This window comes from Momordica charantia, assembly GCF_013281855.1.
Source record: "Momordica charantia cultivar OHB3-1 chromosome 3 unlocalized genomic scaffold, Mcharantia_2.0 BLBB01000003.1, whole genome shotgun sequence".
Taxonomy (NCBI): Eukaryota; Viridiplantae; Streptophyta; class Magnoliopsida; order Cucurbitales; family Cucurbitaceae; genus Momordica; species Momordica charantia.
The window spans coordinates 20,743,197-20,771,126 of NW_028275161.1; the positions used below are offsets into that span (position 1 = coordinate 20,743,197).

General features: G+C 33.3%; 4 protein-coding genes and 1 pseudogene across 8 annotated transcripts; 2 read left to right on the forward strand and 3 right to left on the reverse strand.

Annotated features, from left to right (window-relative positions):
• Nucleotides 1-85: 85 nt before the first annotated feature.
• Nucleotides 86-3,649, reverse strand: LOC111008588 (uncharacterized). 4 transcript variants are annotated; one of them, XR_002601129.2, is made up of 4 exons: nucleotides 2,959-3,649; nucleotides 1,752-2,376; nucleotides 1,472-1,615; nucleotides 86-316 (listed from the first exon to the last, which is right to left on the reverse strand). XR_002601129.2 is itself a non-coding variant. In XM_022281334.2 (3 exons), exons 1-2 carry the CDS (start codon nucleotides 3,581-3,583, stop codon nucleotides 1,778-1,780), a joined length of 1,224 nt encoding a protein of 407 aa, XP_022137026.2. In that variant the 5' UTR covers nucleotides 3,584-3,649; the 3' UTR covers nucleotides 86-316; nucleotides 1,752-1,777. The 4 variants fall into 4 exon arrangements, 3 of the variants coding, with proteins under 3 accessions (XP_022137026.2, XP_022137025.2, XP_022137024.2); XM_022281334.2 differs by lacking the exon at nucleotides 1,472-1,615; XM_022281333.2 differs by lacking the exon at nucleotides 86-316 and having other exon boundaries at nucleotides 368-1,615.
• A 735-nt stretch (nucleotides 3,650-4,384) lies between these two features.
• LOC148212560 (uncharacterized) lies at nucleotides 4,385-7,318 on the reverse strand. Its single transcript, XM_088122248.1, has 5 exons — nucleotides 6,625-7,318; nucleotides 6,369-6,539; nucleotides 6,199-6,279; nucleotides 5,821-6,074; nucleotides 4,385-5,077 (listed from the first exon to the last, which is right to left on the reverse strand). The coding sequence occupies exons 1-5, from the start codon at nucleotides 7,316-7,318 to the stop codon at nucleotides 4,385-4,387; spliced, it is 1,893 nt and encodes a 630-aa protein (XP_087978374.1).
• Nucleotides 7,319-10,848: 3,530 nt separating this feature from the next.
• On the reverse strand, nucleotides 10,849-11,651 carry LOC111009020 (uncharacterized). The gene has a single exon (XM_022281930.2). The coding sequence runs from the start codon at nucleotides 11,602-11,604 to the stop codon at nucleotides 11,146-11,148; it is 459 nt and encodes a 152-aa protein (XP_022137622.1). The 5' UTR covers nucleotides 11,605-11,651; the 3' UTR covers nucleotides 10,849-11,145.
• An 8,542-nt stretch (nucleotides 11,652-20,193) lies between these two features.
• On the forward strand, nucleotides 20,194-22,191 carry LOC111008599 (caffeoylshikimate esterase-like; annotated as a pseudogene). The gene is made up of 8 exons (XR_015789949.1): nucleotides 20,194-20,365; nucleotides 20,452-20,484; nucleotides 20,566-20,692; nucleotides 20,778-20,924; nucleotides 21,025-21,155; nucleotides 21,258-21,395; nucleotides 21,486-21,584; nucleotides 21,678-22,191. The product of XR_015789949.1 is annotated as a caffeoylshikimate esterase-like (transcript).
• A 4,391-nt stretch (nucleotides 22,192-26,582) lies between these two features.
• On the forward strand, nucleotides 26,583-27,381 carry LOC148212561 (dirigent protein 9-like). The gene is given in 3 exon segments (XM_088122278.1): nucleotides 26,583-27,096; nucleotides 27,099-27,144; nucleotides 27,147-27,381. Coding segments are annotated over 3 exon segments (558 nt in total). The 5' UTR covers nucleotides 26,583-26,676; the 3' UTR covers nucleotides 27,239-27,381.
• The last annotated feature ends 549 nt before the right edge of the window (nucleotides 27,382-27,930 follow it).

Below are 27,930 nucleotides of genomic sequence, written 5' to 3' on the forward strand. Positions count from 1 at the left end.
AAAAAAACTTATTTTTCTCCTGGAATTATAATAGAATATGTTTTCTCAATCATTGAAAACACGTGAATAAATTGAGTTTGCAAGCTAAATATAAATAAAATCTCAAATCGACTAAGGAAGAACATAACTCACGGTATATAGATGAGACAATTATCTCAATTAGTATAAAGCATTTTTGGTGAAATCAAAACCAAGACCGGCGGGATATGACAAACTCATCTTCTCCGCTGCAAATACATCTAATAGAGGGAGATCATTGATGAGTTTCCCTGATGAGATGCAAATGTCTTTGTCTGCATGTTTGCCAGATCTTTACCTACACATATATAGTAATTTCAGGATCCTGGAACTCCATAAATACTAATATGTTGGAAGTGATTGTTAAGTTGAGGATGACCAAATGGAGTGTAAGTTCGTATTTTTGGTGTTGACCTGATCCATGGCTGGGCAAATGCTCGGACTTGGGAGAATTATTATTGAAGAATCGAAATATTTTATTAGAAGCAGGGAAATCAGATAAGGAAGCAGAAGCAATTACTCGTTTTGGTATTAGAGCAGTGTTCTTGGAAAATGACATGTTTTGAAACAATCTCAATAGCTTAAGATTAAAATTAAACTTAAATAATAATAATGATATAATTGAACACATATCTTAAAAGTACAAATGCATAAATATGAAACTTGAAACCTTTCTCTCTCACGTGTACCACACTTTTTTACAAGTCATCGCTCACTTTACCATGTTCATCTCAACCCAAAAGTTGATGAAATGGTAGTTTTGAAATAAATTTAAAGTTTAAGAATAAAAATAAAAGAGTATAAGAGTATTATTGAAACCTACTCTAAAGTTAATGGACATTTGATATAATTTAATCTAAAAAATATTAACTATGTGATTATACGCATGTAACGTGATTCTGAGGGTTATTGACAATAACATATGATGCATTTCTCTCTCTACCAATTAATTATGTGATTATAAAATATTGGAATCTAAAATTTGGAATTTAGTTTGGCATGTGAGAGCCAAACTTTAGAGTGCGTGCCTTCCCGGTTCCACCCTTCCTCCACATACGACAAAATTTCACACACCAAACGTTGTTGCTCTCAATGCCTAGGTATAAACAATGATTAATTTGTTTTAATCCTCGAAATTCTTAAACTACAATTTCTTTATGTTTGCAATGTGTTTGTTTTCTCAATCATCGTGCACATAACATAACATATGAAAACTTCAATTCTTGACTAAACAAACACTCCATCAAAATATTACAATCTTACCTAAATAGAAGAATGGACAAAATCTTACTTCCACACTAATTAGTGTAGAAAGCTTACTTATTTCTTGACGTGATTTATTAGTATTGAGTAAGCACCTTATATTGCATTTAATAACTAAATCAAATTCATGAAATGTTTTTACTCACTAAAAATAAACTACATAAAAAAGTAAGCATGAATTCCTACTCACCAATCGTGGAGATAAGTCTTTTCTAATCCGTGTGAGATCTCACACTAATATGAAGATAAGTCGTTTCTAACTCGAGATCTCACACTAATGGTTGATTATTAAATGATTAATATTTGGAAAGTTATTTCTTTTTGTCCTCAAATCCTGAAAAAAAAATACATTTTATGTAATTTAGAAATAATGAACATATGAGAGCGAAATGCAATTTTTTTTTTCTTTTTTTCTTTTGAGAAGGTGCAACAATTCTTCTATGGATAAAAGGGGAAAAAAAAATCATAACCTGAAACTTGTTTGAGCTGAAAATATTCAACATCGCACAGGAGAGCCAAGATCTATGAGCAATGACTCATTTGGGAAGCTGGGAATTTCGACATTATCTTCAGTGTTGCCATTAACTTCTTCATGAATACCATCATCATAACCATTACTCGACTGATCATTCTGAAGAAGCCACTTGTTTTCCATTACTTTTGCAGCAACCATTTCTAACGACGTAACCAGCTCCATCCGTTTTTCTTCTCGAATTATAATGGAATATGCTTTCTCCATCGTTGGGAAGGGCTGAATAAGTAAGATTTGGGGGCATATGGTGGAATATGAATTGTTTAATCCCATGAGAAATTGCATAACTTTTTCCCTCTCCACATGCCCACTCAGCTTCTCCATTGCACCGCAGGAACAACATTGAGGCACATCGTCACTGTAAGTTTCAAGTTCGTCCCATAATATCTTTAGCTTTGTGAAGTAAGATGTAACGGATGAGTTCTCCTGACGATGAGATGCAATGTCTTTGTAAATTTGAAATATTCTTGGAGCATTGCTTTGGAAAGATTCTTCCATCGTATCAGAGCCAATTGATTCATATATCGAATTTGCGTGAAGGATGATGCTCGCAAGATCTTTACCTACATATATACAAATTTCAGGATAAAGCGCTATAATAATTAGTAACTAGATCTAGTTCCTCCTGGATTAAAAAAAAAAAAAAAAATTGATTCAAAACTTTTTTGTCTTTCTTTAATTTTTCAGGATTTAAACATCATATATAAAAAATTTTGGACAGTTTCATTGGCATTGTAAATTAATTTTGAGAACCCATAAATATTAATATACTATAGAGCTACAAACTCGCGAGTGTATGGTCCAAAAATGAGATCCGTCTAAGATTGATGAGGAAAAAAAATCACGATCTTGAGGGCATGTTACAGATTCCAACGAGCTAACATAGATTTAGAATAAACAATTATTGAAGATGGATCTATGAATATTGATACTTATTACAACCTATAAATGAAAATGTAGCTGTTTATAGCATTATAAGCATTACAAAGATAATGGAATTGGCAATTAGACTCTAATTACTAATTGAAAAATTAATAAGGTTTAAAACAAATTTTGGACAAATTAACAACCATTTGCAGGAGCCAAAAAATCATGAAGGGTAATGGCGAAGTTTCAAGAGTTATATACAAGATAAGAGCTCTCACCGTCTATAGAAAGGCGTTGCAAGTGATTGTTAAGTTGAGGATCGGCAAGTGGAGTGTAAGTTCCGCCGGAATAAGGGCTGTGATTCTTCATATCATGGTGTTGAGCCGATCCAGGGCTGGGTAAATGCTTGGAGCTGGGAGAAGAATTAGCAGCAGGGGAATCGGATCTGGAAGCAGAAGCAATGGCTATGGCTGGTTTTGGCTTTGGAGTAGTGTTCTTGGAAATTGGTGTGGGCCCACGCGGTGGTTCAACCCCATTACGCAGCCTCTGCGGCTGAGTACGAGGGGACGATGGTTTAGCACCGCCAATTTTAGGCGTCGTTTTGGTGTCTAATTTCTTCTGATTGTGCAGATCGTTAGGATTTGGCCGCCGGGAAGGCACGATGGGAGCAGTGGGTTTCGGTGAAGGTCTGATTCTGGGCGGACTTTTTTTGGTTGCACGTGTAGCAGTGGCACTGGGTTTTCTGTGAGTCTGAGTGTGCTGCTGCTCCGCCGTGGTGGGCCGGCGGCGTGGTGACATGTAATTGGGCCTCGACGGCGGATTTGGGGCGCCATTATTGTGCGGTCTGAAATCTCTGGGAGAAGATCTGGATCTTGGAGGACTGATTAGGCCTCTCAGAGTCATTTTTTCTCCCACACAGTAAACAGGAAACAGAGCTGAGTTTTGATTTACCAGCTTTCTTGAAGATTTTTCAGGCATCTCATCAACGGCCACGATGATATCTCGTTTTTGGGGCCAAGTCAATGGCACGTGCCCATCCATTCACAGGATTATTAATGGAAATTAATTTTTGTAGGTTCAATATACCAGATAAGCAATAACTGCTTCCAGATTTGACACTTTTATTTACATATATCTTGTAGAATTCTCATAGTAATTACAAAATTCTGTCATATGTGGTGGGTGCATGTGTATATGTGAATTGAGATTTTGACTTTTCAACCCTTTGTCTTCTTTTAAGAAGTTACTTTTTTTACTCCAAGTTTAGTTAATTTTCTCTCTTTTAAGTTTTCAATTTAATCCCTTCAACTTTAGACTTGGACGATTAATGTAACTTTTATATTTTGCTCCAGTTATACTATATTAGCCTACTAACGCATGAAAGAAAATTAATTCTTGAATTAAATTACACAAGATTGACGGCTAAATCTTTTAAGACCCACAAATTACAATAGAAATCTAATTCTACAGTCATATTATTTGTATTTTGTTTATATTTGAAGAGTATGAGATCAAATTACTTATCTATAGGATAAAGGCACCTCGCAGTAACAGCAATATTTATTTGAACAAGATCTATTCTAAAGTATAATTTCAACTCTAAAATTATTTTTTCGAGAATATTAACCACTCAATAATCAAAATGCTTTTACTTCAAGCAAATGAATAAATCCATAAGAAAAAATCAAAGTCTTCCTAACAATTTCAATGTCGGAATAACTCTCTTTTGCACCGCTTCAAAGAGAATTTATACCAATAAGAAAATCGCAGAAAACCCACCACAAGTTTTGAGTGAACCACACAAACATAGCAAAATGGAAGGGTGGATGCTGCCCCAATAGCCACCAAAGGCTTAGCCTTTAGTTGATGATATGCAGTGAAGAAGATGACACTAAAAGCCAACACCATGCATACTCCAGCAACAAATAGCATCATCAGTCCCACCATCAACTTAATGGGCACCAATTCCAAGAAATCACCTTCAAAATGGCGCGGCAGAAGAAGAAATAGAAAGCCGAGTATCGAAGTTATAGATGACACCACAGATACAATGTTTAATGTTCTGAACACAGTGAATCCATGGTTTTGCCAGAAAGTATGAATTATTATAATATTATTGTTTGTAGTACTGTCCCCATGGCCATAATTGGCCTTTGACATCATGAAGGATGCTATGGAAACCACAATTATAATTAAGGTTGCCATTGACATACACGTGAATGCTGTAATTCTGATCTGCTCTCTACACTCGCCTAGAAGGTCATCGTGCATCAATGCGAACAAAGGGTTGAACGACCAACATCTATGATAAGCTAGATCAACAATCCCATGATTATATCGTACACGAACAGATCCAATCATATAATGCTCAGAAAACTTGATCATGTCCTGCACGGCCTTCAATTTTACAACATTTCAAATCTTAGATATTTTTCTTGTTTCTTAAGTTTTTCCGAATAAAAAATCGGAATAAATTTGGTAACCATTTTGTTTATTGTTTTAGGATTCAAACTCACGACCTCTCCATCAGAGATATATGCCTTAGTTCAAGTTGACTTATTTTTATTTTAAGGTAAAATAAAATTTAGTGGATATAATATAAAATATACTTGAAGAATATAATTCATTAAAGGAAATACAATTTACTATATAATTTTTTATTTTTTTTTATTTTTTGACATAAAAGTCTAAAGTATTAGTTTTAAATAAAGAATAAATTTTCAAAATATTTTTTTATTTAAAAATAGCAAATAATTTATGAGAAAATATAAATTTAAAAAAATAATTAATACAAAACATAAATTATACAATAGAAAATTTTAAAATATGAATTTTGGAAAAGAAAAATATTAAATGAAACTATAAAGAAATTATAAAAACAGAAATTATTAACACAGAATTCATATATATATATTGCAAAAAATAGGAACAATAAAAGTAAAATTAAAATTTCATTCCCATAGCACAATATTAATATTTATTAGAAACATAACCAGTAGAAATGGTTTTTGTATTCTCAAAAAAGATGGCTCCTTTTCTAAAGTTTTTCAAAATTTAGAAAGAGATTGGTTATTAAACAACAAGAAAGAGAAAATGTTACCAAACATACTCCGAGATAGATTATCAAAGATTCTACATACCTCCATCCATGCACTCTCTCGTTGGTATTGAAGAACAGCTCCGGAGACTCTACTCAAGTGAGATGGAGCAGCCAATTTTGCAACCATATGTAGCATGCTGAAGCATTTATTTTTCTCACAACTCATAGACAATATTCTTCTCGTCATTATTGTGTCTATCCTTTCTATCTCATATATTAAAGTGAAGACATCTTTCACATCTTCCTGTCGATTTTCAGCTGCTACGTGAAACATGGTTTTATTATCATCATCAACTATGCATATCAGATCAACACATGAACGAATGAGCACGATTAAGATCTCGACATTTCCAACTCTTGCTGCATCGTGCATTAATATTGAGGGACTTTGGATCAACTTTTTCATATCGTCTTTTACCAAAAATAACCTCCCATAAACGTTCAGCCACTCGACGAGCTAATGTTTGCATCAAAAGTTTATTGTAGAGTCCTTTGAAGCCTAGCAAGAGAAAACATGATATAACACATCATATCATATCATATATATACATATAGTTGTGCTTCAAATAGATATATATATTTACGTACCTAGAAATCTCACGGTATTACAGAATTTTAGATATGTTTTCCGAAGCTCACTACTGCTACCAATTGTTCCATATGGTTTTCTGGCCAGGACGTGCAAAGCTGTGTCGCCATTTTCCTCCCTCCGTTCCAATGCTAATTCTGGTTTCTTTTTAAGAATTTTCAATGCTATGTCTGTTTAAGAAAAAGGAGAAAGATATAATTAATTAATTGGCAAACTTTGATGCGGATAAATTATGATGGAAGGCAAATTAATTACCATAATAATCAAGGGAGATGGTAGCAATAAAAAGTTGAATCTGTTGAGAAGTATGTAAAGCATAGAAATTGGTCTTAGAGAGGAGGAAGGAAGCCATGTCTCTGCGCTTGTAAGCAATTGCAACAAAAACAGGAATTGGATTTTGAGGATTTTGAGGATTGAGAAGATTTGGGAGAGTGGGATTCTTGTCCACCATTAGTTTGGCAATTTTTACAACACCCGACATAGAGGCAATAGTGAGGGCAGTATTTCCTCTATCATTTTTGAGAGCCAAGTCGGATGAGGAGATGAGCTGAACCAAATTATGCACAAAAGAGACATGCTTTTTAGCAGCAGCAATGTGAAGAGCAGTGTCTCCTTCATCATTTAACTTCATTGTAAGAGTTGATGAATCCAATTCAAATATAGACTTCGCCGTCTTCCAGTCACCGCTGCGTGCCGCTTTATATAACTCAAGACTCCTGCTTTTCTTTTTGACTGTACAGCCAAACAAATTATCGCTACTAATACGAAATTCCGTCGAGAAAAACAATACCAAAAAGAACAAATACTTACAAACAGTGTGATTAGGATTATTATAATTGCTCCCTTTTGCTGTTGCATCAGCATCATGAACAGTAACAACAACAACATCCTGATCTTTACAATTACAAATAATAACCCTCCTCGATTCCTGCATTTCTATTGGTCCCATCTTCATCTAAAAACTTGAATATTTCCCAAAATTTAAATTCTGCAAACCAAGAAAAAGTAAAGATTTTTTGTCGTTAAGATTTAATAATTATATTATTTTGTAATATGAAAAATTATTGGTTCCCTAATCCCTATTCCTAATCAGTTAGGCAGAGGTGCTAGGAAACCCAATACCTTACGTGGCACTTGGCCATTGGATCAATAGAAGCAATAAAAATGTAAATAAAACACAAAATTAGAAGTAATTAATTAGACCGTAACAAAGCATAATCAAACTATGAATTTGGCTTCTTTCGATGTACATAATTCTACGGAAACTTTACCTATTGCACACCGAGTATGATAACAGAAAATTTTGCATTATACAAAAATAAGGGAATTAAACAAAAATTGAAGCCAAAGCGTTAGTTCATTTGATCAACAAAAAACATAGGAAAATTATCTCAAACAATCAAACTGATTGTCTCAATCTCACCCCATTAATTATCTGTTCTAATCAACGGAGGTACCTGTAAAAATTAAGAATTAGTCAAACGCGTGATAACTACTACTCGATCAACAAGGTGACCTATATAAAATGCAAAGAACACATTATTATGAAATGGATTTTCAACCTTTTTCGAACTCTTCTTTCTCTGACTGACTGCAAAGTGAGAGAGTATGTGCGTTTGGTGTGCTAAAATTTGGCCATAATTAGTCTCTTAATATACACTTCAAGACCTAATTAATGGACTGTTTCACTTTCTAAATTAAGATGGAGGGTAGAGCGGATGACGGCGGTATCTCAGTAACAAAATTTTCCTTTTTTAATTTTTGGTTGCAATTAAAATTAGAAAACAACAATAAAAATGTATATACTAAACTTTTTTCAATAAAACAAAAAAAAAGTGTTTTTTACATGTTTTGAACTCTCAAGTAATATATTTTGTCCGATTATAACTCCACGGAGATAAGACAACTATTATCAAAGGGTTGATGGATGAGTATACTCCTCATTTCGATTCATGGATGTGATTTGGAATACGATGGGATTATGCATGTTTCAATAGAAAAGGGATCACTTCAAGATAGCACGTCAATTGGAGTCAACTGGTAAACAAGATAAACCGAAATGGGAACTAAAGGGAGGGTACTGTCCATTGGCCGGCAAAAGACTCTCCCTTATTATTAATACTCACTCTAAAATTATACTTCAAACAAGATCTAACGAGTGAAAATCAATATTAAATAGGGGAGAAATGACAAGTTTAAACATACAATCTCTATAAGCTAATTGGATTAAGGTAAATTTAAGCTATCTATCATTGATTAACATTGATGTTGAGGTTTCCGATTCGAACTAAACGATTATAGAACTCAAATAATATATATGTTTTAGTATTTGTTAATTTTCAAAGATGACACACATTTTTGGAAATTGTGAAATGGTCGAGAGACACTTTTTGGCACCATAACTGGACATTTTTTGGCATCATAACTGGGCAGGCAATGGCGGCCCCCCACCCCATCTTTATGCTTTATCTGCCAAAGATGATCTCTCTTTATCAGAAGAGCAATTCATGGAATTTTTTCCAAAGCGACCTCTTATGGATAGGGAGCTTGTCCCATGGCGCAGCATATCAAATTCGTTCCCTGCACCATCAGAAGACAGAGGCTCTGATGCTCCAACCTGGATTTTCTCCCGGGATGGTATTTTTACTGTGAAATCGTTGAAAACAAGACTACGGGGCAGCAACAACAACCACAGTACAGACACTTCACAAAATTATGGAAACATATCTATCCCAAGAAGTGCAAATTCTTCATATGTGCATTCTTCATCGAGCCATAAACACACAGGACAAGCTTCAAGCCCGTTCACCGTATATCTGTATTAGTCCGAATTGGTTTGTTCTCTGCATTTCCTCTTCTGAATCTATGGACCATCTCTCCCTTCATTTCCCTTACACAACGGCTCTTTGGTATCGCCTTTTTGAGATCTTCCATGTGGCTCTTGTGCTTCCTCAGCAAATACACATTTTCATGAGAGAAGTTCTTTCCACTCCTCTCACAAATGAGCGTAATATCCTCTGGTGCAATGCTATAGGCTCTCTCCTTTGGCACATTTTGATGGAAAGTAAGGTTAGAATCTTCACAGATTTTACAAAATCCTTTTCGGGACATAAGCATCTATGCATCTCATTGGTCTACCAAATCTCCTATATTTTGAAATTTGATATTTAGTGGATTTTAAATATTTATTCATATAAATTACATCTACAAGCCTTGGCCTGGATTGGCCCAACCCAAAAAAGCAACTGCCTAAGCTTGGCTCAATCCCAAGCTAATGCAGGCCTCAATACTGGAATTCAAAATCTAAATCCATAGCTCAAAATGTTTAATGTTTGAAAGGTTAAAAAAATAGAATAAAGTAGCACAATTTAGAACTAAAGTATAAAACCAATAATTAGTATGAGAATAATTTGAAATGTGGAACATATATAAAACTCCTATCGATCTCATTGGGGGATTGATTGAATTATTCTATCGAAAGTTTAAAGTACAACCACAAACACATCTCCCATTACTCTAAAGGAGGTACTTTATGTTATTTTAATATTAACTTGATCCAAACACATTGACCTTTATCATTTTTGTAATATTTTAATTTTCATGTCTGACCAACAGGTGTCAAATAACATCTGCAAAGAATTTAAGTTCTTTAACTTAATGCCCAATTAATTATTAATCATCACAGTTTAAGCTCTATACTGCTTTTTCCTTCGCCATTCCTTCTTTTTTCTTCTGTTATTATTATTTGATTAAGTAAATCAATGTCTGAAAAATAATAACTTGAATTGTAACCTTTTTCTATAAATATACTATTTAAGAATATTGAAATTGAAATTTAAAAATTAATATATTCTTTTCCAGGTTACCAATCAACACAGCAACTCAAAACTGAATTTAAAAAATAAAAAATAAAAATCTGATATTTTAATGAAGTAATTTTTATATTTATTGCAACTAATTTGTGTATTTAATTAGTGGGATGCCCAAGTCTAAATACAATATTAATTAAATCGGTGGTTGCCATTAATATTAATTTGTGTATTTATTAGTGGTTGCTATTAATATTAATACTAAAATATGGTAGATTGTTTGGTATTTAATTTAATAGGTTAAAAAGTCGCTTTTATAAGTTGAAAATGCCTCTACGTCTCTCTTATTTCTGACTTCATTGAATAAGAAACTTGACATAGCCAACTTTCATATCTTTTTTGATAATTCAAAACCCTCCCTACTTATATTATATAATTTTTTTTCATTTCCATTTCCACCCCTTTCTATAAGCCAAGTCAAACAAAGGAGAGGAAGAAAATACCATAATTCAAATAATTTTGTGATTCTTTTCTAAAATACATATGAAATCTGTGTTATGGAGTGAGATTTTTTTTTCTTTTCAAAAAAGAATTTTTGTTACTTGCCCAATATTTTAAACTATTTTTGGCTCATGAAATTGCATGTTACACATTACCCAATATCGAAAACTTCATCAAAATAATCAATATAGACTATTCATATATTTCACAAGATCTCACACACATCACGTAAACAATCTTGGAGCTTTCTTTTTCCTAGCTAGCTTAATTAAAATTAAGAAACCAAAGAATGACCTTGATTATAGCAAAAGTCTGGTATTGAGACCTTGCCTATTATTACCACCCAGTGCTACACATGCATGCACAAAACCTAGCAAATTAATTATATATGAACCATAAATCTATAATCTTAACAAATGATTTAATTTCTATACGTAGATCATGCCATGAAAGGGCCATAGCTTAATTAAGCATAATCACACATCCCATATACGCATAAGCTTCCTTTACTACACTCATTGTTGCAGCCTCCACAGTGCTTCACATTGAACATCGGATTCACACACTTCCCTTTGCAGCATATCTTCGAGTGCTTGCATTTCTTCCCGCACCTCCCGCAGTTGTATTGATCCGTCTCCACGTTTACACACTTCTTCTTGCAGCAATCCGGCCCCGCGCTGCCCTCGCTACGGCACACTCTCGGGTATTTGTTGCACGTCATTTTATTCCGCAGAGGTTGGAAGTCGATGAGAAAGCGGCGGTGCGAACTCGATGGAGAATCGTCTTCTGTCTCCGCTGGAGGAGCCTCCTCTTCCTCTAGGGAAGCAGCATTCTTTTTGGTGCCTATTTCAATTTCAGCTGCATGGGCCGCATAATGAGAGATGATGGCCAAGGCTACCAAAAGAAATAGCTTTGAGAACTTCATTTTATGTGAACTCAAAAAGAGAGGAGAGATGAGTAGAAATGACTTGGGGTGGAGGAAATGAATGCCCTGTGGGAGATATTTATAGGCTGGAGGCTTGGAGATTGGGTTTAGAGTAGAGCAATGAAATGATGATAGTGGATTGGTCCAAATCTGCGACTACCCAAATTTTTGAAGATAAAACGAGTTAGGTTTTTGACGAGGTGTGAAATTCCACATTAGGCCAAAGAAAATTACGTATAAATTAGAGATATGGATATGTATATACTTTAGGACTTTGGAGAGAGAGGTGTTGGAAATACATTTAGGGGAAGTTTATAAATTCTTGATTTAGCTGTGTCTATATGTTCATTGCACTAAGTTATTTGATAGTATTCCACTCTGACTTCGAAAGAGATCCGAAATCACAAAAATATGTTCTTTTATAGAAAATAACTTGTAGATCAAAATATTGTGAGATCGCCCTTTTTTATAAGGGGGCATTCTCTTTTAATAGAAAGACTTGTTTAACAAATTTGTAACCAGCCCCTACCATTCAATAGGAAGAATTGATTGACTAAGTTAAATTAAATAAAGTTGAAAAAATAACAACAAAAAAAAAGTTATTGAAAATGTCCACCAAGAGAGGTTGGTGACGACCCACATTGATATCCCAAATCTTTTTCTCTTCTTGCAGCCGTATTATAAATCTGATTGACACGTTGTAATTCTATGTATCAAAATTATATATTTATGAATGAATCGAGGCAAAATATGTTAATTACTAATTAGTATACTTTATCGGGTAGCATTGCCATTAATTTCTGCGTTAATGGGGTGTGTTATTGAAGGTCAGCCCGCGAGCTATTATTATTGTTCGGAAAAGCAACTGAGGAAAAGAAAGGCAAGTAGAGCACTTTGTTTTTTTTTAAGCTTTTGATTGACCTTTTTAGTTTTATAATAATATTTGAATTTTGATTAATGTCAATGTTTTATAGGTAGGGGTAACATGTGTTATGTGTTATGTGCCACGTTTCTTTTCTTTTTGCCCTTTTTGGTGCACTGCTATTGGTGTGGTGCTGGCAAAGTTTGGAGCAAATCAAAATTAAAAGCAGACAGGAGATTCTGATGATCATTAAGAAGGCACTGTTTTGAGGAAAATAGTGGTCCAGAATTCCATTTCTAAAATTTTGTCATGTACGGCATGGAATTCGAAGGTTTAGGGTTTGTTAAATCTAAAGGGCATGACATGTAATTAACTCAAAACATGTTCATCCTATGGTCGAGCGAAGCGTACCTGACATGGACTGATGATAAATTTTAATTTAATTATTATGAATGATGGAAAGAAAAGGAAGCCACTATCAGCCATTAAATGACAAATCAAAGCGTTGGTCTCTGATTATGAAGATCAGGTGTGACCATATATTAATTAATTGGATTTTTAATCTAAATTAAGATTCCTTCTATATTGAGAATTTATGTATCTTTTTTCTCATAATATCGAACCATCCAATGCATTTTATTTTCATCAATAAATATTTCTTTCAATTTTTCTGTAGTTTAATTAGTAATGTTAAATCCTCACTGAATTCAAATACTTCCCAAAAAAAAAACTAAAAAAATATTTTATTCATTCTTAATTAACATTCCCCAATCAAATAATGGGTTCACACCCAAATACATAGTGTGACCCTCCTCTTTGAATAATACATTTTAATTCAACTCTTAGCCTACATTTATGGCATGTTTGCATGTTTGGCGTAACGTTTATGTTTTTTATTTCTTGTTCTCGTTTCTCAATTTTTTAGAAATAGATAGGCTAAATTTTAGAAACCACAAATCGTTCCCATTTCCATTTCTCGATCTCATATTAATTCAATATTGTACATTACACATTGTATATCGTGTTGTAATAATTAAGATCATCTTCACCTCTGTTGGTGTATAGGTGTGTACGCATATGAGCCAACCGTATCCAAGCTCCAATTCTTGGTTTGAATCTCCAAATCCTATTTTTTATATATCTTTTTTCTATTATTTTATAAAATATTTTATATTTTTTAAATTAAAAATATTTTAAAATTTTATTATTTATTTAAAGCTAATAATTTAGACTTTGTATTGTAAATTTATTATATTGTTCAAGTATATATTATATCTTTTTATATTATATATACTAAATTTTATTTAGACATATATCTCCAATGAAGAGATCATGAATTCGAATCTCTACCCGCACAAGTTGTTGTAAAAGAAAAATAGAGAAGAGTTACCAAACATGTTTTTTTTTTTCATTCTTTTTCTCAATAAACAAGAAATATAAATGTCTCCAAATGATAGTTCGGGATGAGTTCAAGCCACATGGAACGTACCTTAACTTTTCCATATATTCTTAATCGACATCCAGGTTATAATTGAAGATGAACATAAAAAAACCAATGAGAAAAAGAAAGGCAACTCGAATGTTTGATTAACATCAACCCATTGTTTTGATGAACATTGGTTATTTGTGTTTGAAAGGAAAATGATGAGAGATGACCAAATTATTTGTGTAGATGATCAATAACAGAAGGATATATTCCAGAGTTAGGCAGCGTAGGGCTATGAAATATCGGTTAAAAAGGCACTTTCCATTTCCAATTTCCAATTTTCAATTTTCCAATGGACTGGAACTCTGCAATTCGTTCAAATCAAAAACAAACTGCTTCTGCTTCTTCATCTACGTCTCTCTTACAATTCCCATTCCCAGTTGGCATCACTTTCTTTCTTTTTTCTGCTAATTAAGCAATCAACCAAAACACCTCCTTTTCATTGATAATTCTTATCTTATAGTTATGGTTGTATGACTTTGACCCATGCCATCTCTGAGATTTTTCTTTTTCTTAAAAAAAAAAAAAAGAAAAAGAAAAGAACTACATAAAAAATAAAAGTAAAAATACCTTTATTCTCTTATTTTAGAAATGGCCTTTGCGGTCTTCTTCGCCATTGTGTATCCTAATTTTTCGGCCCACTTTCTGTGTTTCGGCCCAGCTTCATACTCAGCTAACCTAGTTGACAGCTCCTCTATTTAAAATTAATTTATGGTATATTTGGGATGCCTTTTTTTCTTTTAATACTTTTTCTAGTTTAAATACTATTTGAGTTGATTTATTTTAACTTTAGTTTATTTTACTTCATATTATTTTAAATCTTCCATTTCAATACTTATACTTTCAACCTATACTTTAGTTTATTTTCATTTTCAAAACATCTCTTTTCACTCTCTACTTTATTAAAAAGTGATTATTTTTGTTCATTCATTTTTATTTTTATATCATTTATTTCGATTATGATTTTAGCACGGCATTTTACTTACAATTTTTTTTGAAATTGAACCATAAATTTGTATTAAAAGACTATCATGGTGGATAATAATTGTGTTAAAATTTTGCAAATAGAGAAAATTAGTTATTTTCTAAAAATACAATGACTAAAATGAACGTTACGAAAGTATAAGAGTATAAGAGTATTAAATCATTTTTTATTTACCAACCAACGTTATTTTCTTAGCACTTATGAAAAAGGTTAATACTTTAGAGTGTGTTTTCGGTATAACTTACTAAAGTGATTTTAGATGACTATTTTTACGTTTGGTCCCATTATTTTTGCTAAAGTCCCTAAACTATTGATTTAGTTCATTTACTTTCACATTAATAATAATTTAGTTTCTAAACTTTAGCATCTAAAATTTATAACAATTAAGTCCATATAGTGAAGATTCTCACAAAATTTAGGGTCAATTTTTTATCATATAATGATTTAATATTTGTAATTTATAAATACATTTGGTCCCTTATTGGTTTGTTAACCTAAAAAAAATTAGGTTAGAGATTAAATCGTTATGACTAAATTGTTACCTTCTAAAGTTTAGAAACTAAATTATTATCTATTAAATTTATAAAAGATACTGCAAATAGGACCATGAAACTCAACGTAAATCAAATTAGCTTAAGAATCTTAACAAACAAGATGAGATCAGAATTCAAAAATTTGAATTGAAGAGTACATATGAGTAAAAATAGTTATCCACAGTGACGAACCTAATTCAAGTAGATGTTTTTTCATATTTTCTCGAAAACTTATTTATACTGAAAAACAAGGTCGGTAGTGTTATTTGTGGGAAAAGTAAACGTGCCCATCAGCCAGCCTTTGTAGGAGGCCCTAAATTAGAAGGGACATTAATATATGAATATGAAATGAATATATCTTAATAAATACCAAATCTATCCATGCCGGGGGACGAACAGATTAGTCAATGCTGGCGGCCGCTGCCAAACATCACCATTCATGCCCAAATCTTCTTTTTTTTTTTTTTTTTTTTTTTTTTTAACTTTCCAAAATATCCTCACTGATTTATTTATTTGTTTGTTACATTATTCCTAATTTTGTGTTTATATTAATTTTGGGATTGACTCATCCAGAATTAATCAAGTTAAAGGAAACAAACTTCTCTGTTCTTTACCTATTCCCAATTAATTAAATGGTCCCCATAGGTACCTGCCCAACAAAGAAAATTGTAATCCCTACCAATATTGACATCTATCGTGCTGCATCAAATTTTTGTCAAAACAAACATAGTTCGGAGGTAATTGATAATATCTTCAATCGAGAGGTTGTGAGTTCGATTCCCCATCCCTACATATTGTACCAAAAAAATAGTATATTCAATTTTTTTTAATTAAGACTTTACTTTCACTAATGTTAAAAGTAATGTACGAAATGATGATATTTCGTGAAAATATACTTCATTAATTGAGTTTAAAATATTCTATGTTTGTTTCAAGATTCTGAGTCGGTCAGCACCATATTCATAATATTGCAATAGCTAAAATTAATAACATCTATATTAGACCTATTAGGACTAATATTACAACTCTCTCTTTTTTGGGACCATGACTCAAAAAATTATTTATTTGTTTGTTACACTAAAATAATTCCTAATTTTGAATTTATATTAATTTTGGGATCGACTCATCGATAATTAAGTTAAAGGAATCAAATTTCTCTGTCCTTAACCTACTACCAATTTAACGGTCCCTATAAGCCTTAACCTGTCCCAACAGAGAAAATTATAATCCCTACAAATACCTAACCACATTTATCATACATGTAAATTTAGGCTAAATATATTTTAGCGTCTGAATATTTTTTAATTTGATCCATAGTTTTAAGTGTATTTAATATTTTTAGTTAAGTCTTTTGCATTCACTAAATCTTAAAATTTATAAACGAAATGACAATGTGAAGTGAATATATATTTCATTAATTGAATTAACAATATTCTATATTTTAATTTGATGACATGAAGCTGGAGGTATTGGCTCAAATGACCTCCAAAAACTTTTGAAATGCTCAAATAACCCTCTTTCTTTTATTGTGCCCTAATGACCCACTTGAATATTAAATTAATTTTTATAGGTAGCGAAATTACTATAGTACCCTTCGTTCAAAAAATTGAACCGTTCTAACTTTCCCCATTTCTCTCTATTGTCAGTCGTCGTTCGTCTTCTCCTTTTCCGTTTGCGTGAGTCGTCTTCTCCCGCTCCGTCTCCGTTCGAAATCGCTCGAGGTAAGTTCAATTTTTCCACTGTTCTGTGGGGTTAGGGCTACGTTTTTTCATGTTGAATGGGTTTTCTTCCGTTGATTCCTGAACACCGGCACTGTATCTTGTTGACCATGTACATGAATGAGTGATTTCGTTGTCCGATTTTACTTTATTTTGTTTGTTCCATTATTGGGAGATTGTTCTGCTGTGATTTCCTTCATTGTTGTTCTGTCGAAATTGATTTTTGAGTTGAAATTGAGTTTTGAGGTATGTGGGAGGGAACCGTTTTAAGTGTGTTGGGAGGTTGAAGAAGGAGGAGAGCTCTGCCATTTTTCTCGGGTCGTTCTCGGGCGAGGTTGAGCACGAGGTATTCGTCAGATGCTTGAGGCTGAACCTCGAGGTTCCTCGAGGTAAGCTCGAGGTTGGATTTCTTTCAAGTACCTCGGGTTGACCTCGCGCGAGGTTGAACCCAAGATATTTGAAAGAAATCCAACCTCGAGCTTACCTCGAGGAACCTCGAGGTTCAGACAAAGCTGAATACATGGGGCATAACCTCGCCCGAGGTCAACCCGAGAAAAATGACAGAAGCTTACAAACGTTGAGCGACTTTACATATTTTTGTGTAGTCTATATTCTGTGAGATTTCTCGGGCCCGATCTTACCCGAGGTTGTGCCCGAGGAAAATTACATAATGTAAACTTTGTTAACAGTAATATATATTTTGTATGTATCGACCTCGAGGAAGGCGAGATCGTAGTATGGGACTCCTTGACTTCAATGACCACGGATCATGCTATGGAGGATCATTTGAAGGTAATGCCCACCATCATCTCAGTAATGCTCTTCAAATGTAATGTTATGAAAGTCCGACTCAATCTACTGATCCAACCATGGTGGATTCGACGAGTTACATCAGCACCATAGCAGATTGGCGGTGGTGATGACTGTGGGATTTTCAGCGTCAAGTATTTTGAGTACGATGTAACCGGGTCCGCATTGAATACTCTAACACAGTCTAGGATCGCATACTTTAGGAGGCAACTTGCTTTTCAACTTTGGGCGAATAGACCTATTTTTTGATATTCCATTAGAATTGTTTTCTTATTTTGTACGTAACTTAGTTAAATTTGATAATACGAATGAATTTAAGTATATTGACTATGATTTAACAGGGACTCGTTTAGATACATTGAGACAAAACATCAATTATTAATGGAGTTTAGGACTGCGTTTTCAATATTAGGATCATTCTAATCTTTATTTATGAAGAACATTGTATTTTACGGTCGAGGTAAGTTGGTTCACGCTCGAGGTTTTTTGCACAACTGACAAAAAAACCAACCTCGGTATCTACCTCGACCGAGTTCGAGCCTGAGAATATTGGCAGAACTGAAACAAAGAACAACCTCCATATTAAATGTACAGAACTTTAATCTCTATTTTTGTAGCTCATTGAATTTTACGGTCGGAGTCGACCATAACTTGGCCGAGAATTATGGAATCAAGAAAAATATGTGGCGACGGCGTCCAACACGAGGAACAAAATTTTGGTGGCTTAATCGTCCTCGGCACGTAGTCATCCAGTAAAATCCAATATTCTTCGTCTCCGACGGGGGTACATGGGTTCGGCGTAACCAAGTATGAGGGTTTCGATTCGGTACCATTTTGTTCTGCATTACAAAGCACAATTGAAAGACAATTAGAGATGGAATATATATATATATACATCAACCTCGGGTGGGAAACATATTTTCTCGCTCGAGGTGGAGTTCAATACGCAGCCAAGCCCGAGGTAAGTTTAACAAACATTCCGTTTTGAAAACCTCTGACCCCGGTTAAGAAAGTTTAGTACCTCGCCCGATGTTCATCAAAAACATGAATCTCGGCCGATAATCATATCACCTCGCTCGAGAATAACCCGACAATTAGAGTGCATAGTGCAAGAGGAATGAACATATGGGTTTAAAACAAAATAACAAAAGTTATTGTTACTCCGACTGTAACAAAAATAAACCAAACGAGGATCAAATAAAAACACATGTGTTCAAATGTAGACATCAAGCAAGATTAACGCGCAAAAGGAGAAAGTATAAAAAATAAAGAACTACTTCTCCCAAAATCTTGGAACTTCTAAAGATAATATTCACAATACTTTGAAGCTACCTCGGGCGGGAATTTTTCTACCTCGGTCGGGAATTATTCCAGCGGTTATCTGTTACATTTAATGACATTTTGGTCATTTCACCTGCTTCTGACACATCATCAATGTCAAAAGTGGGTCATTTGGGCATAATTAAAGGGGTGGGTCATTTGAGCATTTCAAAAGTTTTTGGAGGTCATTTGAGCCAATTTCCCATGAAGCTGGCTTTTTGGAATGATGAGTGTCTTCACTCTCAAGCCGCTTCCAATAAGATTGTTTTCGATATTTCCATGATGCTCCTAGACCACTCACTATCATTTTCTTGCTTTCTTCAAGTCGTTGGATTGTTATAGAATGTCTTTATATCAAGTATAGTTCGTAGGATGAAGTGAGATGAAGTCTTAATAGATATAGGTAGTGTGCTCGGAATAGGTAGTGTGTTCAGACGCCTAGCATGAAGCAACCTTCTCGAATGACAGTATTACACTAACATGAACTTAACTTAATAATAATTGGCACGTGTCCCTGACTAAAAAATTATAAGTTTGAATTTTTATCCAACCCACCCCTTAAAATGGATGAATGGGAGCTTAAAAGGTATAGTATTTACTCATAAATATTAGTGTTGAAATTGCTGAGTGGTTAAAGCTTAAATCATATTGGTTAGTCTTAATTTTGTGGATAATAAGTAAAAATCATTTCAAAGTTATCACAAGAAACAAAAAGCTAAAAAGGCTAAAATCTGAGTTCACAGACAATTTGGCTTTATTTAGAGGGGTCCGCGTCGGCCACAAATTCAGTGGCTCCGCCGTGTGGGATCAAAAGATAGTCCAACGACGCAACTTGACATGCAGAAGCAGTCGCCCCTCTTTGTTTGAATCTTCGAAGCATTAAATTAAAAGTTTTCTCACCCTCAATTTTTCAAACCACACTCCAATTTTCTCTTCTTCAACCCTTTAAAAAATCCCAATCCTATTCGCTTTTCAACTCAGTTGCACTTTTCTCAACCTTCTCCACAAAAATCCTCTGCCTCGGCTTTCCCAATTCCTCTCTCCATGGTCCCTCTCTCTCTCTGCTTTACTCTGCTTTTTGCTCTCTGCTCTCTCTCTCTCTGACTTGTTTTGTTTGAATGTGTTAATTACAGGCTTCTGAAACACAGGATGTCTCCTATGAAGAGGTTTGCCTCAAGATTTATAGGCTTTACTTGTAAATTAGTTTTCCTGAATTGGTTTGGTTTGGTTTCTTTATGATTTTTCAGGAGTATGTATTGAACTCACGTGGGTTGAAGCTTTTCACGTGCCAATGGCTTCCAACAAATCAGGAACCAAAGGGCTTGATCTTCATCTGCCATGGCTACGCAATGGAATGCAGTATCACCATGAAAAGTAAAAACTTTATGCAAATTTCATCTTCTGCCACCTGAAATAATATTCCAAAAATTGGAGACTAAATTGTATGATGGGATTATAGGCACAGCAATTCGGCTTGCAAAGGCAGGTTTTGCAATTTATGGGATTGATTACGAAGGCCATGGGAAATCAGACGGCTTGCAAGGCTATATTACAAGTTTTGATCATGTGGTGGATGATTGCTCCAATCACTTCACATCCATTTCTGGTCACTAATCCATCTCTTTATGCAAAAGATTCTCTTTTTCTGGTAGTTGATTAAAAAAAATTTGATGGGTTTCATTGAAAAAATGTTTTTGGATTCACAGAAAGGAAAGAGAATAAGGGGGAAATGAGGTATCTGTTAGGGGAGTCAATGGGAGGGGCAGTGGCTCTGTTGTTGCACAGAAAGAAACCAGATTATTGGGATGGTGCTGTCTTGGTTGCACCCATGTGTAAGGTATGCCAATTAAGTTGAATTTATATTTGGGAATTTGAATATGTTAACAGTGACTGACTGTTTCTTAAATTTAAAGCTTAAAATTCCCCTGTTTCTGGACAGATTGCAGATGATGTAAAACCAAACCCAATAGTGGTAAATATACTCACAAAGCTCTGTAATTTTATACCCACATGGAAAATAATTCCAACCCAAGATATCATTGATGTTGCTTTCAAAGTTCCTGAGATTAGACATCAGGTAATGCAATCTCCTGTTTTGAGAAGAAAAATGAAGAAGTGTTCATTAGAGTTCAGCCATGTTAATTAATTCATGTGATGTCATAAACAGATCAGAACTAATCCTTACTGCTACAAAGGGAGGCCTCGCTTGAACACTGGCCATCAACTTCTCAAGATCAGTTCAGATCTTGAGCAAAGACTCGAAGAGGTTCGCCATTTTTGTTGTGTTGTTTGAACTCGTTTGTTAAGCTTTTGAGTTTAGTGGTAGTTTAATAGGAGATGACGAATTTTGATCAAGCAGGTTTCGTTTCCATTCATAATTCTTCATGGGGAGGCGGATCGAGTAACGGATATATCGGTGAGTTAGCAACTCTATGAGAAGGCGTCGAGCTGGGACAAGAGCTTGAAGACATATCCAGAGATGTGGCATGGATTGCTGTATGGAGAGACACTTGAAAACATTGATGTTGTATTTGCAGACATAATTGCTTGGTTGGAAGAAAGATGTGCTTTGGGAAATTCAAGGATAGAGAGACAGCTGAAGAGTGAGTGTGATGATCAACAAGCCAAATGATTTTCAAAGGTGTTGTGTTGTGTATAATGTATATGTTGTTTCTGATTGAGGCAAAGTTCTCTTTTCTTTTTTTCTCTTTTATTCTTAATGATATTTGTAAATTATAACAAAAAAAAAGTGTAAAATTGAGTCTGTATTATACTATTACTACAGAGCGAAGAAGTTCTTTAGAAATAGTTATTTCTCCATTTTGTTGTACCTTTCTGTATATTTTAATAAATTATGTCAGATTTCATCATTATTTTTATAAGCACTTTATTTTTTAAAAGTTGAAAATGGATATAGTTATCCATATATTTTTTTTAATCTATAGTTATCCATATTTGTATCTAGTTGGGAGTTTTATCTAATTGGTGACAATTATGTTTGTGACATTGGAAGGGTGAGATGATGCGACCTGCAAGTGGCATTTTGTTATAATTCAGTGTAAGAAAGCTCAAGTTGAGCGAATTGAAGTCTTGAAAGTTCTATTGATATTGATTTGAATTATTAATTGAGTCTTACAAATATTGGCAAATATTTGAAATTTAATTTTCAATCTGTTAATTATTTTGATTTTACCTTTCTAGATTTTCAGAGATCAATTATATATTAAATCAGGTATATAAATAGTTATGGTACATCAAATTAGATATATATATATATATATATCATATAATATCAATAATATACCAACATTCGTATCATGGATAGAAAATAGACATTTAAATTACAACATACAAGTATTTTATCTAACATCTGCAAATAACACCCTACAATTTATAAGAGAAACTATAATACAATAAAAACAAGTAAAGATAAGTATTATATTAAGTATATTATTGGTCTATCAACATTCATATAAGATATATCAGATATATCATTAGTATATCAATACTCGTAATCGAGTATATTAATGGTATACTAAATTAGATATATCAATAATATATTAAATTATGTATATATATAAGGTATATTATTATTATTTGGGTGCCGTGTTAAAAGTATATTGGATATATTTTTTATCTGCATTGAGCTTCTAAATTTTGCGAAAAGCCGTGGGTACTTTTACAAATTTATATTCAGCTCTTTTTGTTTTTTTTTTCGCTATTTTTGCACTGCCCTAAGTTGATTTATCGTTTCTTATTTCATTTTTGATAAATTTCCTTCTTTTATATGTATTATCTTTTTTCAATCAATCATATCTTATAGATTCAATTGAAAGTAACATGTATTTTCTTAAAATTTGAGTTGAACAAATGTATCTATAAATCAAAAACTTTTCCATACATGACTTTACCAATATTTATATAACTCCAACTCAAATTGGGTTGTGCTTTTAATTTTTTAGAAATATGTAAGTGAAATAAAATGTACAAAAAATAATTTAGTTCAACTTATAATATAGACAACGTTATCAAATAATATAGTTAAGAAGTTGAAAACTTATTCAACTGAAAAGCCATCGCCTTAGTTTATTTATTATTTTTTAATGTCTATTATAATTTAAATATTTAATATAATTAATAATATGATAAATAATATATAACAACTTCATCTTCATCGTCAAAACAAGTTCTAATTAGTATATATCTCCAACCACTTGGTTGGAGGTGGTGGGAGATTCGAATCCCCACCCTTACATATTGTATTGAGAAAAAACTTCATCTCATCTAGGGATGATAATGGGGCACGGTCGTGGGGTCAATCCCATCCTCGTCCTGTTGAGGATTTTTTCCTCGTCTTCAAAATTTTGGAAGCAAGGATTCTCTGATCAAGGACGGGAACCTATCTACGATAAATATATTTATTTATTATTTTTTATTTGTTTGATTTTTTTAAATTGGTATGGGTATGAAAACTAAAGAAAAAGTGGCTAAATGGACATTGGACTTGGAGTTTTATAAAATAAAAAATAAAAAGTATTTATTAAAATTAATATATATTAATATTATTATTATATATATATAAATAAATAAAATATTAAATGGGGCGATCTCCCCGTTCCCGCCCCGTTTCCACCGGGGACCCCGATTTGACTTCGTCTCCGTTCAAATCTGAGATTCCCCAACTCGATCTGATTGAGTACCTGCAGGAATTGGATCCATGCATTTTTTTGACATCCCTAATCTCATCTACTTCATTTACATAGCGACTGTTTTATCTGTCTAAATTCATTTTCTTTGAACTATTATGAAATTTTTTTTTTGACACAATTATAATATGAAAAAAGAAGTATGCCACCCCTGCAGTCCAGAATTTTTCACAATCGCAATTAATGCCCCAATCAAGATTTCTCTCTTTATTTTATGACAAAATTTTAAAATAATCTCGTTTTAAAAATAAATTACAAAAATAATATTAGTTAAAAATAACTATAAAATAAATATAATTTAAAATTTAGTTAGGTTTTCAAAACTATTAACAAAAATAGTTAGGTCAGAATAAAAATCAAAACTCTGCATACAATACCTACGATTTTCGTGAAGACATGAAAGGTGACTAGGTGGAAGTCGTACGCAACTTTCACCTTTTTATTTTTTTTTTTTGAAGTCGCGTACATACCTTTTTATTTTATTTATATTGTTATTTTATTAATATTGCGAAATTTAATTAAGATGTGATTAAATTTTTTATTTTTTATTTTTTGTTATTTTATTTTAAATTTTGATTAAAATGTCAATTAAAGTCTAAAAATTTAAAATTATATTAAAACCAATTCGATGATTAAAATGTCATATAACTTCTCTGTTTCATCTTCGTATATTCTATAAAATAACATTTAAATTTAATATAAACTAAATCGATAAAAAATTATTAAATTAATAAAAACATAAAAGTCAAGGTATAAATTACATAAAACCCACATGTTTTGTCATTTGCATCGCGAAATACGTGGCTTTAAAACAAAACCCAACTTTTGGGATATGTATAATTAGGGTTTTGTTTGTTTTATAGTTATTTTGTTTTAAATTATTGCATTATAGGAATAAAATTAAGAAAAAGAACGTGGGAAGTCGCAGGGCTACAACTTGTAAATTCTAAATTAAAAAAAACAAGGAAGAAGCGGGAGAAGGGAATGTAGCTGCAACTTCCAAATTTAAAAAATAAAAAATAAATAAAGGGGCTGTGACTCCAAATTCAAAATAAAAAATAATGAAAAAAGAACAAAGGACCCGTCAACAGAGACGTGGCTCCATTTGTGCCACGTCAGGAAGAAGTCGCAACCAATAGCTATGACTTTAGTGAAATTGCGGTCAATGACGACCACAATTTTGGCATTAGTCGCAGCCAATGGCTGCATGCCGTCGCTTGCGACTTTGGATAAATCGCAGCCTGTTCCTGTGATTTATCTACCCTATTTTTGTAATTATTTTGAAACCAATACTAGTTTTGTCATTTGTTTTTCAAAAATAATTATTTAAAAAAAATCCTTGCTCATCGATGAACATCCTTCACTAGTGGGCCCCACAAACCTTTTGACAAGGCCCATTAGTAAGTCCAGCCCACAATCCCAACTCCTTTGTCAGGTGATTCCTCTTTTTGCCATGGGCCTCACTGCGATGATTTCACCAAATTGATCCGGCCCATAACCTCAAGTCTCTGTTGGCCCATCATCGTTTTAGCGAAGTTCCTAGTGTACAAAATTTGAGTGCTTAAATTCCAAATTTGTATAGTGCATAAAAGTGATCTATAAATATATATTTTTAAGTGAAACATTCATTTCTTGAATAAGAGCCGTTGTAAGGTTAGCTTAACGGTACGATAATTGACACATTTCTCTACTAAAAAGTCGTGAGTTCGAATACCCCCAACCCTATTAATTGTACTAAAAAAAAGGTATTTTTAGACTAAAATATTTTAATATTTTACCAGTACTTTACAATTTTCAAAGTTACGTTTAGTTAATCAAAATCCTTCATTTGATTCAAAGGCTCCGAAATTGGATCAATGTTTGAACAATTAGGCTATAAGGTGAGCATTCGAGATATTAGAGCAATCAAAATATCATCTTGTCACTTTCTTGTGACATTCAAAGTTGAACTAAAATTTGAAAACTACCTCTATTTTATCTTCTCTTCTATTTCTCTCTCGCTTATATGTTGTGTGTCAAAATTGAAAAGACACATGGTTAGATAGTAGTAAGTATCTATTTTATCTACCTCCAAACAAATTTAAACTTCAAATTGTAATTGAGTTTGGTTATAAATTGTCAATATAAATTAAGAGAGTTGTTTAAATAATAGAAAAATGAATGTTTTAAAAAAAAAATAATAGAAAAATGGAAATGAAGTGGGTAAAACAAAGGTAAAATTAAGGAATATTAGAATAAAGGATATATTGTTTAATTGAAATAGTTTAGGTAACTCAACTAAAACACATTAGGGAAAATATATATATATAAAAACTCCATCTCATCCACTTCATTTACATCCTAACTATATATATACCCCACTCTCACCCACTCTCTACTCTCACCCAACTCCCCAAATTAATGGCCAACCCAACGAAGTTTCCACTCTCTCTCTTCTTCATTCTCACTGCTCTATCTTCTTCTGCTGACTCATCTAGAATCCTTTTCTACATGATCACACAATTTTTTGACCTGGTCAATCCACCTGCTGCTGTAGGCCCATTACTAAGCCCCAGCCCACAACCTCCTCTTGTCATGGGCCTCACTAAGACGATATCGCCAAATGCACCCGGCCCATAACCTCAAGTCTCTGTCGGCCTATCATCGAATCCTATGTTATCATTCTTCATGCATAATGTTTTGGGAGGGTCCCACCCATCTCCCAGAGTGGTCACCGGAATCATAGCCCAATCGGACACCGCCGCCGCCGGCCTTCCGTTCTCCAAGCCCAACAATAACATCTTCCCTCTCCCCGGCGGGGTCCCACTGATCAACAATAACAAAAATTACAACAGTGGAAAAGTTTTGACCGCAGGTCAACTCACGGCCATGGACGACGAGTTAACAAAAGGTGAAGAGTTGGGATCTGCCATTATGGACAGAGCACAGGGATTCTACTTTGTTAGCTCTTTGGATGGCTCCAGCAATACCGTAGCATTCACCGTCGTATTGCACCAACATAATCAAGACGACGACAAGGATGAGGATACGATAAGCTTCTTCGGGATCCACCAGAGAGTGTCGCCGGAATCGCCAACATTGCGGTGGTTGGTGGTATTGAAAAGTATGAGAAGGCTGGAGGTTTGCGGTAATCGAGAATCTCCGCCGCCGGGAGAACCAACACATTACTGACGGAGAGGATACGATTGTCCATTTCAGTGTCTACCTCTCCTAGCTTTTTTTTTTTTTTTTGGGTGTCAAATAAGTTATCTCACGTACTGTAATTTATTTTATTACTGCTTTTTGACTAGTATATAGAACATCCGACGACGGTTAGATGAAAAATATAGAAAGAAAATCAGAGAGCATAATTTCTTGTCTCCCCGCTGTAGAAAATCAGATAGCATTGAGATAATGTAGGATTCGATTTTTTTTAAAATATTTAGATCTGTTCATCTCTCATAGAAAACACTAAAAATCGGCAAACCTCCTTAGGAAAATAATTAAGTAAATAATTGAACCTTATGAATTATATCTTCACCACTTCTCTAAAAAAAAATCTTCAGCACTCAAATTTGGACTTTCTTTAAAGATTATGCAGGTTTATTTTAATTAAAAGAAAATATTATTTTTTTTTACTAATTAAGTTATACCACCCCATTTGTATATAACAAATTTTATTTTTTATATTTTTTACGGTTATTTCATTCTTTTATATGATTGATATTTCACTTCAATTATGTAACTAAATATTATATTAGATTAGAAATTATCAATAAAACATAATCAAAACAAAGCAACAATACCTTTAATTCACTAATTCAAATAATTTTCATGCGTGTATACATGATTTTGTTCTGATGTTTTTATCACGTTTGAATTGAGGGATTTTCAACTCCGAGAATTCCGGGACCTAATCCTCTGATT

What these genes read in the sequence shown, in the direction of transcription:
- LOC111008588 (XM_022281334.2), bottom strand. Translation starts at nt 3,583, where the DNA reads ATGACTCTGAGAGGCCTAATCAGTCCTCCAAGATCCAGATCTTCTCCC. An exon ending in GCAACGCCTTTCTATAGACG is followed by an intron (nt 2,377 to 2,958) that starts GTGAGAGCTCTT and finishes GTATATATGTAG; the next exon opens with GTAAAGATCTTGCGAGCATC.
- LOC148212560 (XM_088122248.1), bottom strand. Translation starts at nt 7,318, where the DNA reads ATGGGACCAATAGAAATGCAGGAATCGAGGAGGGTTATTATTTGTAAT. An exon ending in TAATACCGTGAGATTTCTAG is followed by an intron (nt 6,280 to 6,368) that starts GTACGTAAATAT and finishes TTCTCTTGCTAG; the next exon opens with GCTTCAAAGGACTCTACAAT. An exon ending in TTTATGGGAGGTTATTTTTG is followed by an intron (nt 6,075 to 6,198) that starts GTAAAAGACGAT and finishes TGATATGCATAG; the next exon opens with TTGATGATGATAATAAAACC.
- LOC111009020 (XM_022281930.2), bottom strand. Translation starts at nt 11,604, where the DNA reads ATGAAGTTCTCAAAGCTATTTCTTTTGGTAGCCTTGGCCATCATCTCT.